Genomic DNA, 12,216 nt, shown 5'->3' on the forward strand with positions numbered 1-12,216 from the left:
AAGACTGTACGATTTCGTTGTGTTTCCCCCCCATATTGTACCCCACTTCGGAATTATTTCGAAATGAAAAGCAGTAGCCTAGTATAATAAATAGGAGTTATTCCTCCTGTCCTCCTCGGTGGTTTTTTTTAATAGTTGTTTTAAATTCTTCTTAATGCTGTAACCCACCCGGGAATCTTAGGGTGAAGGGCGGGTACTAAATAAATTATGAATAGTAACATTTATATTTCACCTTCTATCCTCCATGGGGATCAAAGTGGCGTACATTATTTCCCCCTCCCCTGCCCACTTTATCCTCACAACAACCCTGTGAGGTAGGAAATGTCTCATGCACTACAGCTCCCCACTCAGAGAATAAGAAGAAAGAAGGCGCTTCCTCCGGAAACTGGAAATCTGCCCTCCTTGTTGTGCTCTTGCCTATAGTATACCAACATTCCGAGTCAAAACCGGAAGACAGGGGTCGTTCTGCCGTCAGCTCTCTATGGTCTCTATCACGTGGTCGACGCCGGAGCAGCAGCAGCCGCCCTGCGTCCCGCCGAGTGGAGCAGGGCGGGACCGCAGTTTGCCCGCGGAGCAGCCGGAAGTGGCGGAGCCTTCCGGTGTGTGTGTGGGCGGGGGGGAGGGGGTGTGAGGTACGACGCCGGCCCGGCGACAACGGAGAAGCTGTGAGGGAAGGTCGGTCGGAAGGTGTCGCCGCCGCTGCCGGTGCCCGGGCAAGGAGCGGGCAGGAGGAGGAGGAGGAGAAGCAGCACGGACAGCGACGCCCCCCTCTCCCCTCCGCCGCCGCCGCCGCCTCCCCGCTCCCCTCGGAGACGCCATCATGAAGAAGCAGTTCAACCGCATGAAGCAGCTGGCCAACCAGACGGTGGGCAGGTGAGAGCCCGGCGGGACGGGAACGAGGGCGCGGGAGACACCTCAGAAATGCCCCCCAAAAGAATCATGGGAACTGTAGTTTGTTAAGGGTGCTGGGAGTTGTAGCTCTTTGAGGGCAACGCTACCATTCCCTGGCTTCTTTTGAGGGTGGAAGGAGGGTTTCTCTAAATGAATGGTTATGTATGTAGCCAATACTGAGCTAGAGGAACAAATGGGCTGCAGTAGATGAATTTCTTGTGTGTGAAGGACGCCACCCTATACCCACTCAGACCTTGGTTTATCTGGGTTTTTAATGTTGACACTCACTAACATAAGACTCCAGGTTTCTAGGTAGGAGCATTTTCCCAGCCTTACTAGGAAGGCTGGGAAACTGAACCTGGGAATTGAACCCGGGACCTTTTCTATCCAAAGCAGATGCTGAGGAAAGGGCTGTAGTTCTGTGGAAGAGCAGTTGCTGTGGATGCAGAAGGGCCTAGGTTCAATTCTCTCCCCCCACCCCGGACATCTCTCTAGGGCTGGGAAAGACCCCTCTCTGAAATCCTGGAGACCCATTGCTGCCAGTCTGTGTTGACAGTGTTGTGATAGGTGTACCAGTGGTCTGACTCCGTTTGCGGCATCTTCTGATGTTCTACCGCTGCATCTTCTTGCTTTAAGCAAGACTCTTAAGTCCAGAGTCTTTCTCCTCATGCTTTGCCTTGCCAGCAAGTTGTGTTCCTCCATGACAAACATCCACACCCAAAACAATGATAAATGGTTGCAATTTCAAGCATGCGCTCTTAGAGGCATCTATTATTATTATTAGGTGCTATGGTGACGATTCTGCCGGCATACAAAGAGGGCAGGGCTCTGCCAAGGGTCATTTTATTTAGAATTGGACCCAAGGAAGCACAGGGAAAGAAAATGGAATATTGTGTTTTTAGCATTACAGTGCAGTCCTTTTCATATCTACTTTGAAGTTAGCCCCACTGAGTTGTATGTGGCTTACTGCCTGGTTTAGGGTTGCAAACTTAGTTTCAGTAAAAGAAGTAGGGGATTTTTGCCAAAGGATTGGGGGGGGGGGGAGTCCAAAGCCTCTTAAAAGTGCCCCACCTGGTTTTAAGAGGAAATGGCATTTGCTTTCTGTGTTCCTGCCATTTTTTGTGAGAGTGGTTCTTATTTTGGGGTTGGTGTGTTGTGTGACAAACACACAGGGTGCAATGAGAATGAGTGTTTGTGGGGGTGGGAGGGAGGCTCGGTTAATTTCATTGTACACAGGTTGTACATTGACAATAAAGGCTATTGTTATTGTTATTATTTGCTTTGAACCCCAGAGAAAGGCTGGTGGTGAGCTAGGCTAGGTTAGGAAGAGAAGTTTATAGACATAGACGGCTACTGTCCTCATCCTGGTGATCTGCTTGGTTGCGAATGGCCTTTACTTCAAGTGTTCTAATTTTCAAATTTCTGATTCAGTAGATTTGGAAGACCTGATGTTTTGGCTGGCCATGGATGACCTGGTCTTTACTCATCCTTGGTCTTGTCTTTCCTTCTGTAGTTATGCTAATGAAAATCTACCTAAGCTTGATGATGCAAAAAGGAGGAGGAAATGTTGTTACCTGCTTTCAACCTCAGGAGTAGGGTGGATGATTGTTATGAAGTATCACCAGAAGGATTTCCTTCTCTCACCAACAGAGGTTTGCTAAACAGAAAGTATTTCTGAGCCAGCTCATTCTTCCTCATGCTAGGCACATGCCAGTCTGATCTTAATGATGAGCTGGAGAGCAGGGCCAATATTAAAGCTCAGTTAGATTCAAATGGGTTCAGGTCAACCCAGTCCTAGGTCATTTAGGGCTTTGAAGGTCAGTACCAATCACTGAAACTGAGCACAGAAACAGATGGATAACCAGTGTGATTAACGTAGAATTGGCATGATACTGAGCAAATCTCAGTGCTCAATTCTGGGTCCAATTGTAGCTTCCAAGGTCTATAAAAGAGTAACCTCATGAAGAGAACATTGTTAGCAGCCCAGCTCTGATGTAGCCAGTGCATGAGTGACTGAGGCTAGGCCTATCTTCTCCAGCTATGGCTGCAGTTTACGAACTAAACACAGGTTGGCCATCATTGCTACCTGAGCAGCGAAATAGGCCCTTAAGCTGTGTTCTTGGTGGTTCCTGGAGCATGCAAGACATCATATTCTGTATGCTTAAGTGCTGGCGCATCGACTCATGGGCTCACTTCAGTTTGGTAATTAAACTCTGTTTGGTGCCCGGACAACTTGATAAGTTATTTCAGAAAACACATGCCCGGTTGAAATGGGGCAACCAGTGAATGCTCTGCTGAAGTGGGTTAATAATACTTCTGAAGTGCTAATGTATTGTAGTGAGGAACGTTTCACTTCTTTTGTTTTCCTACAGCACTGCAGAGATTGTTGGGTTCCCTTCTTCCACTACCTCCAGATCACTGAGACGATAATCTGTTAGATCACACAAAATACTAAATAAGGCAGGGTTGGGTGTGGGGACATGTTTGCTCAGGATCTCCCACCTGCTTGGCTGCACTGTGGAGAACATGCTTAGCTTACATATCAGGAAGTTCCTAGTTCAAATCTGACATCTGCTATGAACTAGATCGGTGACCTTAGGCAAGTCTCCTTCACTCATTCAGCCCTTACTTACAACATGAAGTTGATAATACTAACCTTACCTTATAGTGTTGTTGTAAGCCATTTAAATAAGTACTTCTAATGCTTATTATCAGTATTATGCTTTGACATTCATTTTTAATAACAATGTCAACTAGTGGATTTATTTCTAAGCAACTTATTAATAAAGCAATTTAGAGTGTTCAAAAACTGAATGCAGGGATGGGGAACTGGGGGGGGGGGGCAAATGCAGTTCTCCAGACCTCTCTATCTGACCCTTGTGGCTCTGCTATGTCATGCCCCTTCCCGTGCCACACCCCTTTTCCAAAGGCCACTCCCCTCAGTAGCTGTCTGTGAGGTGTGGATGGGTGTCTATAAAAATCTTTCACTTTTGCATAACTTGAAATATAGCCTACTGTGCAAAGGTAAGAATCACATCTGTTGCTGCACCCACACTGGCCCCTATCATCATTGTCATATGGCCCCTGGAAGGTTGGCTATGAGGAAATGGGACCCTGAGGCTGAAAAAGATTCCCCACTCCTGAGTTAATGAATGCACTTATGCACTTATATACTACTTAATAATTATTTGCATTTCTATGTGGTGTACATAAAAACAATCCACCAAAAATGGGATATTATTATTAGTATTAGTAAAATAACCTTTATTATACATCAATTAATATCAGTTTACTTATAACTTATAACATTTATCTTAGACAATACATACAATACATAGCATACACACTACATACACTACGACATATACACACCCAAACACTAACTTCCAATTCATCTCATTGTGCTATTTAACATTTGGTTGGTCTATACACATTTCTTTATTAGTTTTCTTTTTCCCATTTGTTATCAGGAAAAAATTCCTATATACTTTCTCTGTATTTCAGAATGTAATTCAAGATTCGTTCTAAGTCTGCCAGGAGATTAACATTGTCACAGTAGTTTTTAAGATACTTTTTAAATATTATCCAATCTTTATTGACTTTCTGTATAGAATTTCCTCTTATTCTCCCTGTCATGTTTGGGGCATAAAATTTTATTATAGAACTGTGTGCTTTCAGCCATCTTCATATAGGAATGTTATCAGTAGTATTATACCCGTATTACAGATAGAGGGGGCAAGGCAGGGAGAATTCGCCTGAGGCCCCCGGATGGTAGAGAAATGGAGGTAAAATTTAAGCCACTTACTTCCTGGCTCTCAGTTCAGTGTCTTTACGATTGAAGGACTTTCCTTTTTTAAAACTATTGTGGCTCCATAGCTGCACTACCTGTTAAGATAAAATCGTTCTGTCGCTGTTTTGTGCAGTTCAGATTGACTTCAGGCTGTTCAGGTTTAGTAAAGAACACAAAACATTCCCCTTGGAAAGAAAATGGAGGAAAACCTCCTTGAAGCTTCTAAGATAATGTGACAACGTGAGTGGAGTGTACAGGTTTGAAGGTGACCTTTGACTGCAGCTGTGTGAAGTTAGGGTGGGGTTCAGAGACCTTTGCTACAGTCGCTGAGGAGCTTTTGCTATCAGTTTAATTTTATTGCAGACATTCTCTGAGTGTACTTAGCAATAGCTGTCAATTTGCATTCTTCTGCCGGACAGAGAATTATAATACATGCTATCTAGAAGAGTGGCACTCACTTAAAAATGCTTGTGCACTTACTCATGCAAATTACCACTAAGCATATTCAGAGATAAAGGAGGAACTTTGAAAGAGATTTTTCATTTATTTCCTGTTTCAGTTATAAAAGGAAGCACTTACCGGTAATAGAAGTGGTGTTCTCTAGGCTCACCTGACTTACTGAAGCATGCAAAAGCATAAGTTTCCCTAAAAGGGATAAATCTTCAGGTCAGATAACTCATATTTCATTGGTTCCTAGTCATGATTTGAAAATTCCCAAAGAAACTGAGCAGATTCCAGCTACCTTGTTATTTGGACACTTTACTCATAATAATGACTCAAAGCAATTTGTAATACCTTGGCAGGGGATCACCTAGGGAATCCCATATACTCTGCTTTTTCTTGAAGGATGCTCATGATGATGATAAATTAAATAAAACAGAATATTCCTAGCACAATTTGTTTCACTTGAAAATAAATTATTAAAAATGTGTGCACACTAACATCTGGAAGGCTCAGGGTCCTTAAAAATGCTTCAAAAACAAACAACTGACCATTGCACAAAACTTGCCTCTTTCAAAAAGATACATCTAAAATATCCACTGCTACTCTGCTTCTGGCATAAAATTCAAACCTGAATATTTTTTACAGAAATTATAACACTTCTGAAATACATTTTGACATTTCTTCTTGGTAATAATGAGTTCTCCTTTATGGGGCAACAATTGAGATGATATCTCTGCTATTGTTAGCTGACGTCCAAATGGTATTGCTAAGAGGACGTACTTGGTTGAGTCTAGAGAATTGTGATAGTAAGTTGACTCTTCCTCGCTGGAACTTAGCATGCAATAGCATCATTAAAATATGGTGCCCTGTAAGGCAGTGGTGAGGATGCTGCTGCACCACAAAACATCTCAGATTCCAGAAATTTGGTGGGCAGTTTCAGCATGTGACACACACTCTCTTAGACTGCCGGGAGTGTTTCCAGAATTACATAAAGGTGGTACTGCTAGAGTAATTTTTTGTGTGGAAGAAGATGAGGTAAAAGAGTGTTGCCTGACATGCTTCATAGCCGACAGAATAATATTTGGGAGCTGTGAGGCTCTGATTTTGTTTGTATTCAGGCTTTCTGAACAGCAACCGGGACTGTGCATCTCCTCCCGGTGTTAGAAATGACTTTAAATATACAACTAGGCTAAATTCTCAAGCTACTGCAAGGCAGAACAGTTGACGGTCAGCTATGTTAAAACTTTGGCTAGAGTCCCATGCTTGCTTGGTATGACGCTTAAGCAGCTTCCTTCATAGCCTGTCCTGCAGTTTAGCAAACCTGCCTTGCTTCTTTCTTCCATTTAGTACTTGGGGTTAATGGAGATGGAGGGCAGGGCTCTTGTCTTAACCCTTATTTTTACATAAGTGACCACTGTGAACAAATACATAATTAAGAGCATTGGGTGATGTTCAACTAGGGTTTACTCAGCATAGACTCAATGAAGTTAATGAACGGGACTAATTTATGTTCATTCATTTCAGTGGGTCTACTTTGAGTAAACTTTCGTTGAATACTACTGATTATACTATTCCGAATTCACAGTTCAGAGACATGAGGATCTGCAAGAAAAGGGGTTTCACTGAAATGGGAAGGCTCTGCAAACTGTGTGTGTTGGTTTGCACTGTAAGCCTTATATTTTCCTTTCTTATTTCCCTTGCTGTGCTTTATAAAGCCTGAATGAGATACAGGAGACTTGGGCTTCTTGACCAGGCTCTGCTGGGGTCCAGAATGGCACCTGTCCCCAGCGGAGCCAGCTACGGTGTCCCTGCCACTTGCACTCAAGCAGCCCGCTCACTCCAGACGAAGACAGCCAGGTGGTAGCTAAGCAAGCCTGTAACACTGACCCTACTCTCGTGCAAGCAGGAGTGGGGTCAGGGCTCTCTCAGCTTGCAAGGATAGGCATGCTCTTCAGCCAAGCAGTTTAAAGAAGCGGAGGAAGGGCCAAACTGTATCGGCAACTTGCCCATGCAGCTTGTTTCTCCCTCTGCCAGAGCAGAGTGTGATGATGGTTTCACCAGGAGTATATGTCTGGTGAAATTGCTGCTGCTTGAGTTACTCTGCCTCCAGCTCCCAATTAGTTTGTTTTCCCCTCTGGACACTGGAGGCAGAGGGGCTTGAGCAGTGCCGGTTTCACCAGAAACCGGTTTCAGCACTAAGTGAAGCTGTTATCACGGTCTCCCCCCGCCCCCATTCTGGTCTTGGGCGATATATTGATATATCACCCAGTGCTACCTTGGAAGAAAGGTACGATGGACATTAGTTACTTAATTTAAAAATAATAAATGGGGGGGGGGATTTGGTGCCAATAGTTGGAGAGGTTGGAATCTTCATCACGAAAAGAGTGAAGTTCTCTTGCCATCTCACCCTGTCAGCATTTGTCAGATTTCATAACATGTTTGTTCCTTTCCAAAGTAACTTGAACTTCACCTGCACCCCACCTCCCAGTTAGAAATTTGGTACAGTTGCCTGGCAGGTGCTCCACTATCTGTCCACATCATACATCTGCTTTGTTAGACTAAAGCAGCCTTCTCAACCTTGGATCCCCAGATATTGTTCAGTTACAACTCCCATCATCCTTGACCCCTGGCCATGCTGGCTAGAAATGATCAGAGTTGTAGTCCAACAACAGGCTGGACTAAAACTTGCATGCCTTATATCAGTTTTTGAGATGGCGCAGGGCTCCTTGGGTGAGGTAGCATGGCTCGGCTCCCCTTAAATGAGTCTTTCATTGTTACAAATCGTGCTAGGGTTCTAAAGCTGCTCTACACCTCCCAGTTTGATTCATAGTGTATAAATTTAAAGTTGGTCTAAGTCAGTCTTCCTGACCTGGGTCCCTCCAGATGTTTTAGACTGCAGCTCCCATGAGCCCCTGGCTGGGGTTGATGAGAGTTGTAATTCAAAATGGCCGTGGTGGCTGAGGCTGATGGGAGTTGTAGTTCAGAGCATCTGGACACTCCCTCCCACAGGTCTAAACTGTGCTGTAAAAGTGCTTCAGATTCCAAGGTTCCTGCATCAAATATGTAACTTCTTAGATTTTTCTTGTCCTGTGTTTGAGTGAGCTGGTTACAGTTTCCTTTACTCTTCCTATTCTAGTTACAGGTGGGTAGCCGTGTTGGTCTGCCATAGTCAAAACAAAATAAAATAAATAATTCTTTCCAGTAGCACCTTAGAGACCAACTAAGTTTTTCTTGGTATGAGCTTTCGTGTGCATGCACACTTCTTCCTGTTCTGTCAGTGATTGGAGAATGGAAAGAAAGCTTGGTTTGTTGGGTCAGGCATTGTTCATGTTTCTTTTCTTGCTATATTTACATCTTGCATTGTAGGCAGCAGTCTGTCACTCAAGATGCAGTGTTCATTTCTGTGTACACTTTTCATTCCAGCCGATTAAGCAGTCATCAAAGAAGGCTTTTGCAGCTGGATGGATCATTTCATTGTACAGTATTATACTACCTCATATATTAAGCCAGTAATGTATGATATTTTGCATTTCAATTTGAGTTGCTCATGTACAAGTGCTGAATTAATGACAGTAACGTTAAAATCTTCTGCAGTGCAGGAGAAAACTGAAGTTACCGGTAATACGTTCCTTAATCTTCCACAGGCTCTGCTTCAAGAATGTTTTGAATCTGCTCCCAATTGAAACTCTGCTGAGCTTGTGAGGTTTGGCAGTAGTACAGTCTGGAATCTGATCCTGCCTGTGTGTGCTTTTTTCAGCTCTATTTTTTTCTGACATAGAGCAGTCTAAATTTCTTCTGAAATTTCTCTGCATTTTAAGATGCAGAAGTTTACTTGCTTTAAAACCCTGATGGTTTTGTCTTGGCAGTGCCTTAGACTTGATTTATTGAGACTAGCAACCTGCACTCTTGAACTTTTGTTGTACCTCTCATTAAACGATATCAAAAGCGAAACTACTTATTCTCTGTCTTATTGTCCTCGTACTTAGGGACAGGATTTTCCTCAGTCTCTGCAGCAAAAGGCACTGAAGTTATCAATTTCTTAAAATGTAAAGCCCATGTTTCAGTAGCAGGACATATTTTCTGCTTCCACTTCCCCACCTACATATGGGGATAAACATCTAGCCCTTTGTACAGAGTTGTAAGCCTTGTTTTGGGAAGCTATGTGCAGCCAATGTATATGTGCTTTGTGATCGTGTGCTGTACAAATCCTCAGTGGTGGTGCTTTGTGTTCTTATGATGTGAAAACTGTGCTGGGTTTAGCCATCTCTACAATTAGCATTCACAAAGCTTCTGGGGATGATGTCACTGTGGTTGTTCAAGCCAGTTTAGGCAAGAGTGCTGTGTATGGTGAATACGTTCACAGGGTGGGTGTGTTCCATGCCATGCTGATTACTTTAATAAATTTACAACTAATAAGGTTGTTCAGTCTCTCTGACAGCTGCACTTCAGTGGCTTCTCGCTTTGTTCCAGAGGCCAGTCTGCCTGCCTCAACTTTGTGAATTGTAAACATTCAGCTTGTGCTTTTACCAGCCAGCGATTTGATATCCCAAATGCTGTAATCTCAGCCTGAGACCAAGGAGAGCCCTGTGTTAGTCCTGTGATGAGGCGCACAGAGGATTGAGAAACCGAAGACAAAGTTTTCAAATGGCACATCAGTTGTTATGGCAAATTGTTCAAAGAAAAAAAAAATCAGGATTGTATTCTGTTCAGATTTAACATCTGAATCTAGGACTTTTGTGAAACTGTTAGATACCTGTAGTTTGCATTTGCTCAGAGCAAATACATCAAATGAATGAATAAAGTTTTAAGAAATCTATTTTTAAGTGCATTTCTCTTTTAAAATTCCTCTGAGTGGAATCTCAACTTAATGCAAACATACAGGGTTGGATCTACAGTAAATCTATGCAGTTGTATGATAGTTTGATACTGACTGCCAAGGACTGGCAAGTTGCCAAAGATGTCATTTGTTGATCCATAGGGGTGAAAGGGTGACTTCCAGTGATGTGCCTCAGCTAGCACATGGAGTTCTGCATGTAGAATGCAATTTCCCCTCCCTTTCCCCCCTGCGCCCCGCACCTTCCCCAAATCTTATTCTGGTGTGGTGAACAGATTTAGGGGGAGAGGAAGTTTTGTTGCACAAGTAGAAATCCTTGCACCAGCAGAAGCACTTTGCTGGATGCCCACCCTAAGCAGTTGCATTTCCGCAGTTCGTGTGTATTAAAAACCTGGGAGAGCAGAGGGAACTAGTAAGTGCGAAGCAAACCATTTTTGTATCATTAGGAGTGACCAAAGCAACTGACTTTGCATTGAATCACTTCCCTTTCAGGCTTCCTAACAGCCTAACTTAGGTGTATTTGTGAGAGGAAGTGAAACAGCAGCAAGCAGCCCATTTGCTTTTGAAAGTACAAGCATAAATATTTGAGGAGGGGTTTCGTCACTGCTCTTCTGGGTGTTGATTTTACAAACTCCTTGAGCCAACAAAAAAGTCTTCCATGCCCTAGATAAACATTCCTCACATTGCCCCATTTATTCTTTCCAGAGGGTTTAGTATGGTACAGCTATCACCTCACCTCTTTTCAGCTGAATTTGGGAAAACCACTTGAAGCATCTGTTTCGTTGAACTATTTCAGTTGCTGTTGTTTGATTTGCTCATTGCAAACAGCTGAAAGTCCGTACATTTTGATAATAAACCTGATTTGCAATGGGGGTTGAATAATTTTGATTGCAACTGTATAAGCATTTATTACCGCTCTATGTTGTCTTCCGTAAAAAACTTTGTCCTCCACATTTTTAGTATATAACCTGTCTTAAGAAGCATTTCACTAATTCTGAAAGGTCTTTTATATCTTAGCCACAGAGAAGATGAGAAAATTGCCTGGTAGCCTATTGTGACTAATTTACTTGGCTCACTGATTGTGTAAATGTATATGTTGCAATTTGAGCAATACTGGTAAATGCCCCATTGGCACTTGCATGTTCCATTGGGCTGGATGCGGAAGGGGTTGCTGGAGAAGTGAGGAACAATGGCCTGTGTGCTTGACATTGCTCAGCTTGGTTAATAAGAGTGGCCAGAGATGGACTGACTGAGTGGGTGGTGGGAGTGGTAAATGCCTCATTATGGGAGCGTTTGGTTTCAGCATGTTTAAAGAGGCTGTAGTGAGACTTCCATTGAAAAAACCAAACCTTCTCTTAATAACACCAGACTGGATAATTTCTTTCGAGTCTCTAACATTGAATTTCTGGGCAAGGTCCTCAGCTTGGGGCCAGTAGGCCACCAGAGATATTTCATGAATGAGACAAGTTATCTAGATCAGGAATGGAGAACCTGTGGCCCTCTGCCCTTTAGCTGTTGTTTGATTGCCATTATCCCTGGCCATTAGCCATGCTGACTGGGGGACTGATGAGAGTTGTAGCCCAGGGCTACAGGTTCCACACCCTTCATCTACAACAATTTCAGTCCAGCTCTAGGTCTGGTTTTATGAACAAGACAGCTTTGGCTGTGAACTACAGTGGAATTTAGCAGGGAAGGAACTGCATTCTTGCTGGTTCTGCTTGACCACTCAGAGTTTTTCAGTACCTTCAGTTATAGAACCTCTGGCTTTTGGAGGTTGAAAGAGCAACAAAGGGCTGTTTGGAGAAGAACTTTAAGCAACCCTCATGCTGCACTTTGAAGTCCCGATAATTGGGTCTTCAAAGCACAGCAACACCTGGCATCACAGTGATGCGACTACAGGCCAGAAAAACTTCCCCACCTCTGAAGTAGCAGGTGAGAATAGGGAGCCTATGGTAAAATTCTAATTAGATTCAAAATCACAAAGTAAAGCTGCAAGAAAAAGGATTATCTTTTCGTGTAGTGTTTTTAAAAGTTGTAGGCATGAAAGCAAACTTGAATGTGTGGGTGGTCTAAGACCTTTGAAAGTATTAAACCACAAAATCTCTTATTGCCAAACGGATTTGGGTGTGGTTCCCCTCTCTCCCATGTTAGTTGCTGCTACAACAGCTCCACCTTGCACCTATAATTTTAAAATAGAAATGACATCTTCATTTGGCAAAAGCTTCACTGGTGCTAAGCATTTCTTCAGGAAGGAATT

At 43.2% G+C, this 12,216-nt stretch overlaps 1 protein-coding gene across 5 annotated transcripts in view; it reads left to right on the plus strand.

The window, feature by feature from the left end:
• The first annotated feature begins 507 nt into the window (after positions 1-507).
• Positions 508-12,216, plus strand: part of ARHGAP17 (Rho GTPase activating protein 17) — a 56,878-nt gene continuing 45,169 nt past the window's right edge. For 3 of the 5 annotated variants that reach the window (XM_033167109.1, XM_033167111.1, XM_033167112.1), the window contains exon 1: positions 508-873. In XM_033167109.1, the coding sequence (XP_033023000.1) occupies positions 821-873 (53 nt within the window). In that variant the 5' untranslated portion in view covers positions 508-820. The remainder of the gene's footprint in view (positions 874-12,216) is intronic. The other 2 variants (XM_033167108.1, XM_033167110.1) reach the window with 2 other exon arrangements.

Source organism: Lacerta agilis, chromosome 13, assembly GCF_009819535.1.
Source record: "Lacerta agilis isolate rLacAgi1 chromosome 13, rLacAgi1.pri, whole genome shotgun sequence".
NCBI lineage: Eukaryota > Metazoa > Chordata > Lepidosauria > Squamata > Lacertidae > Lacerta > Lacerta agilis.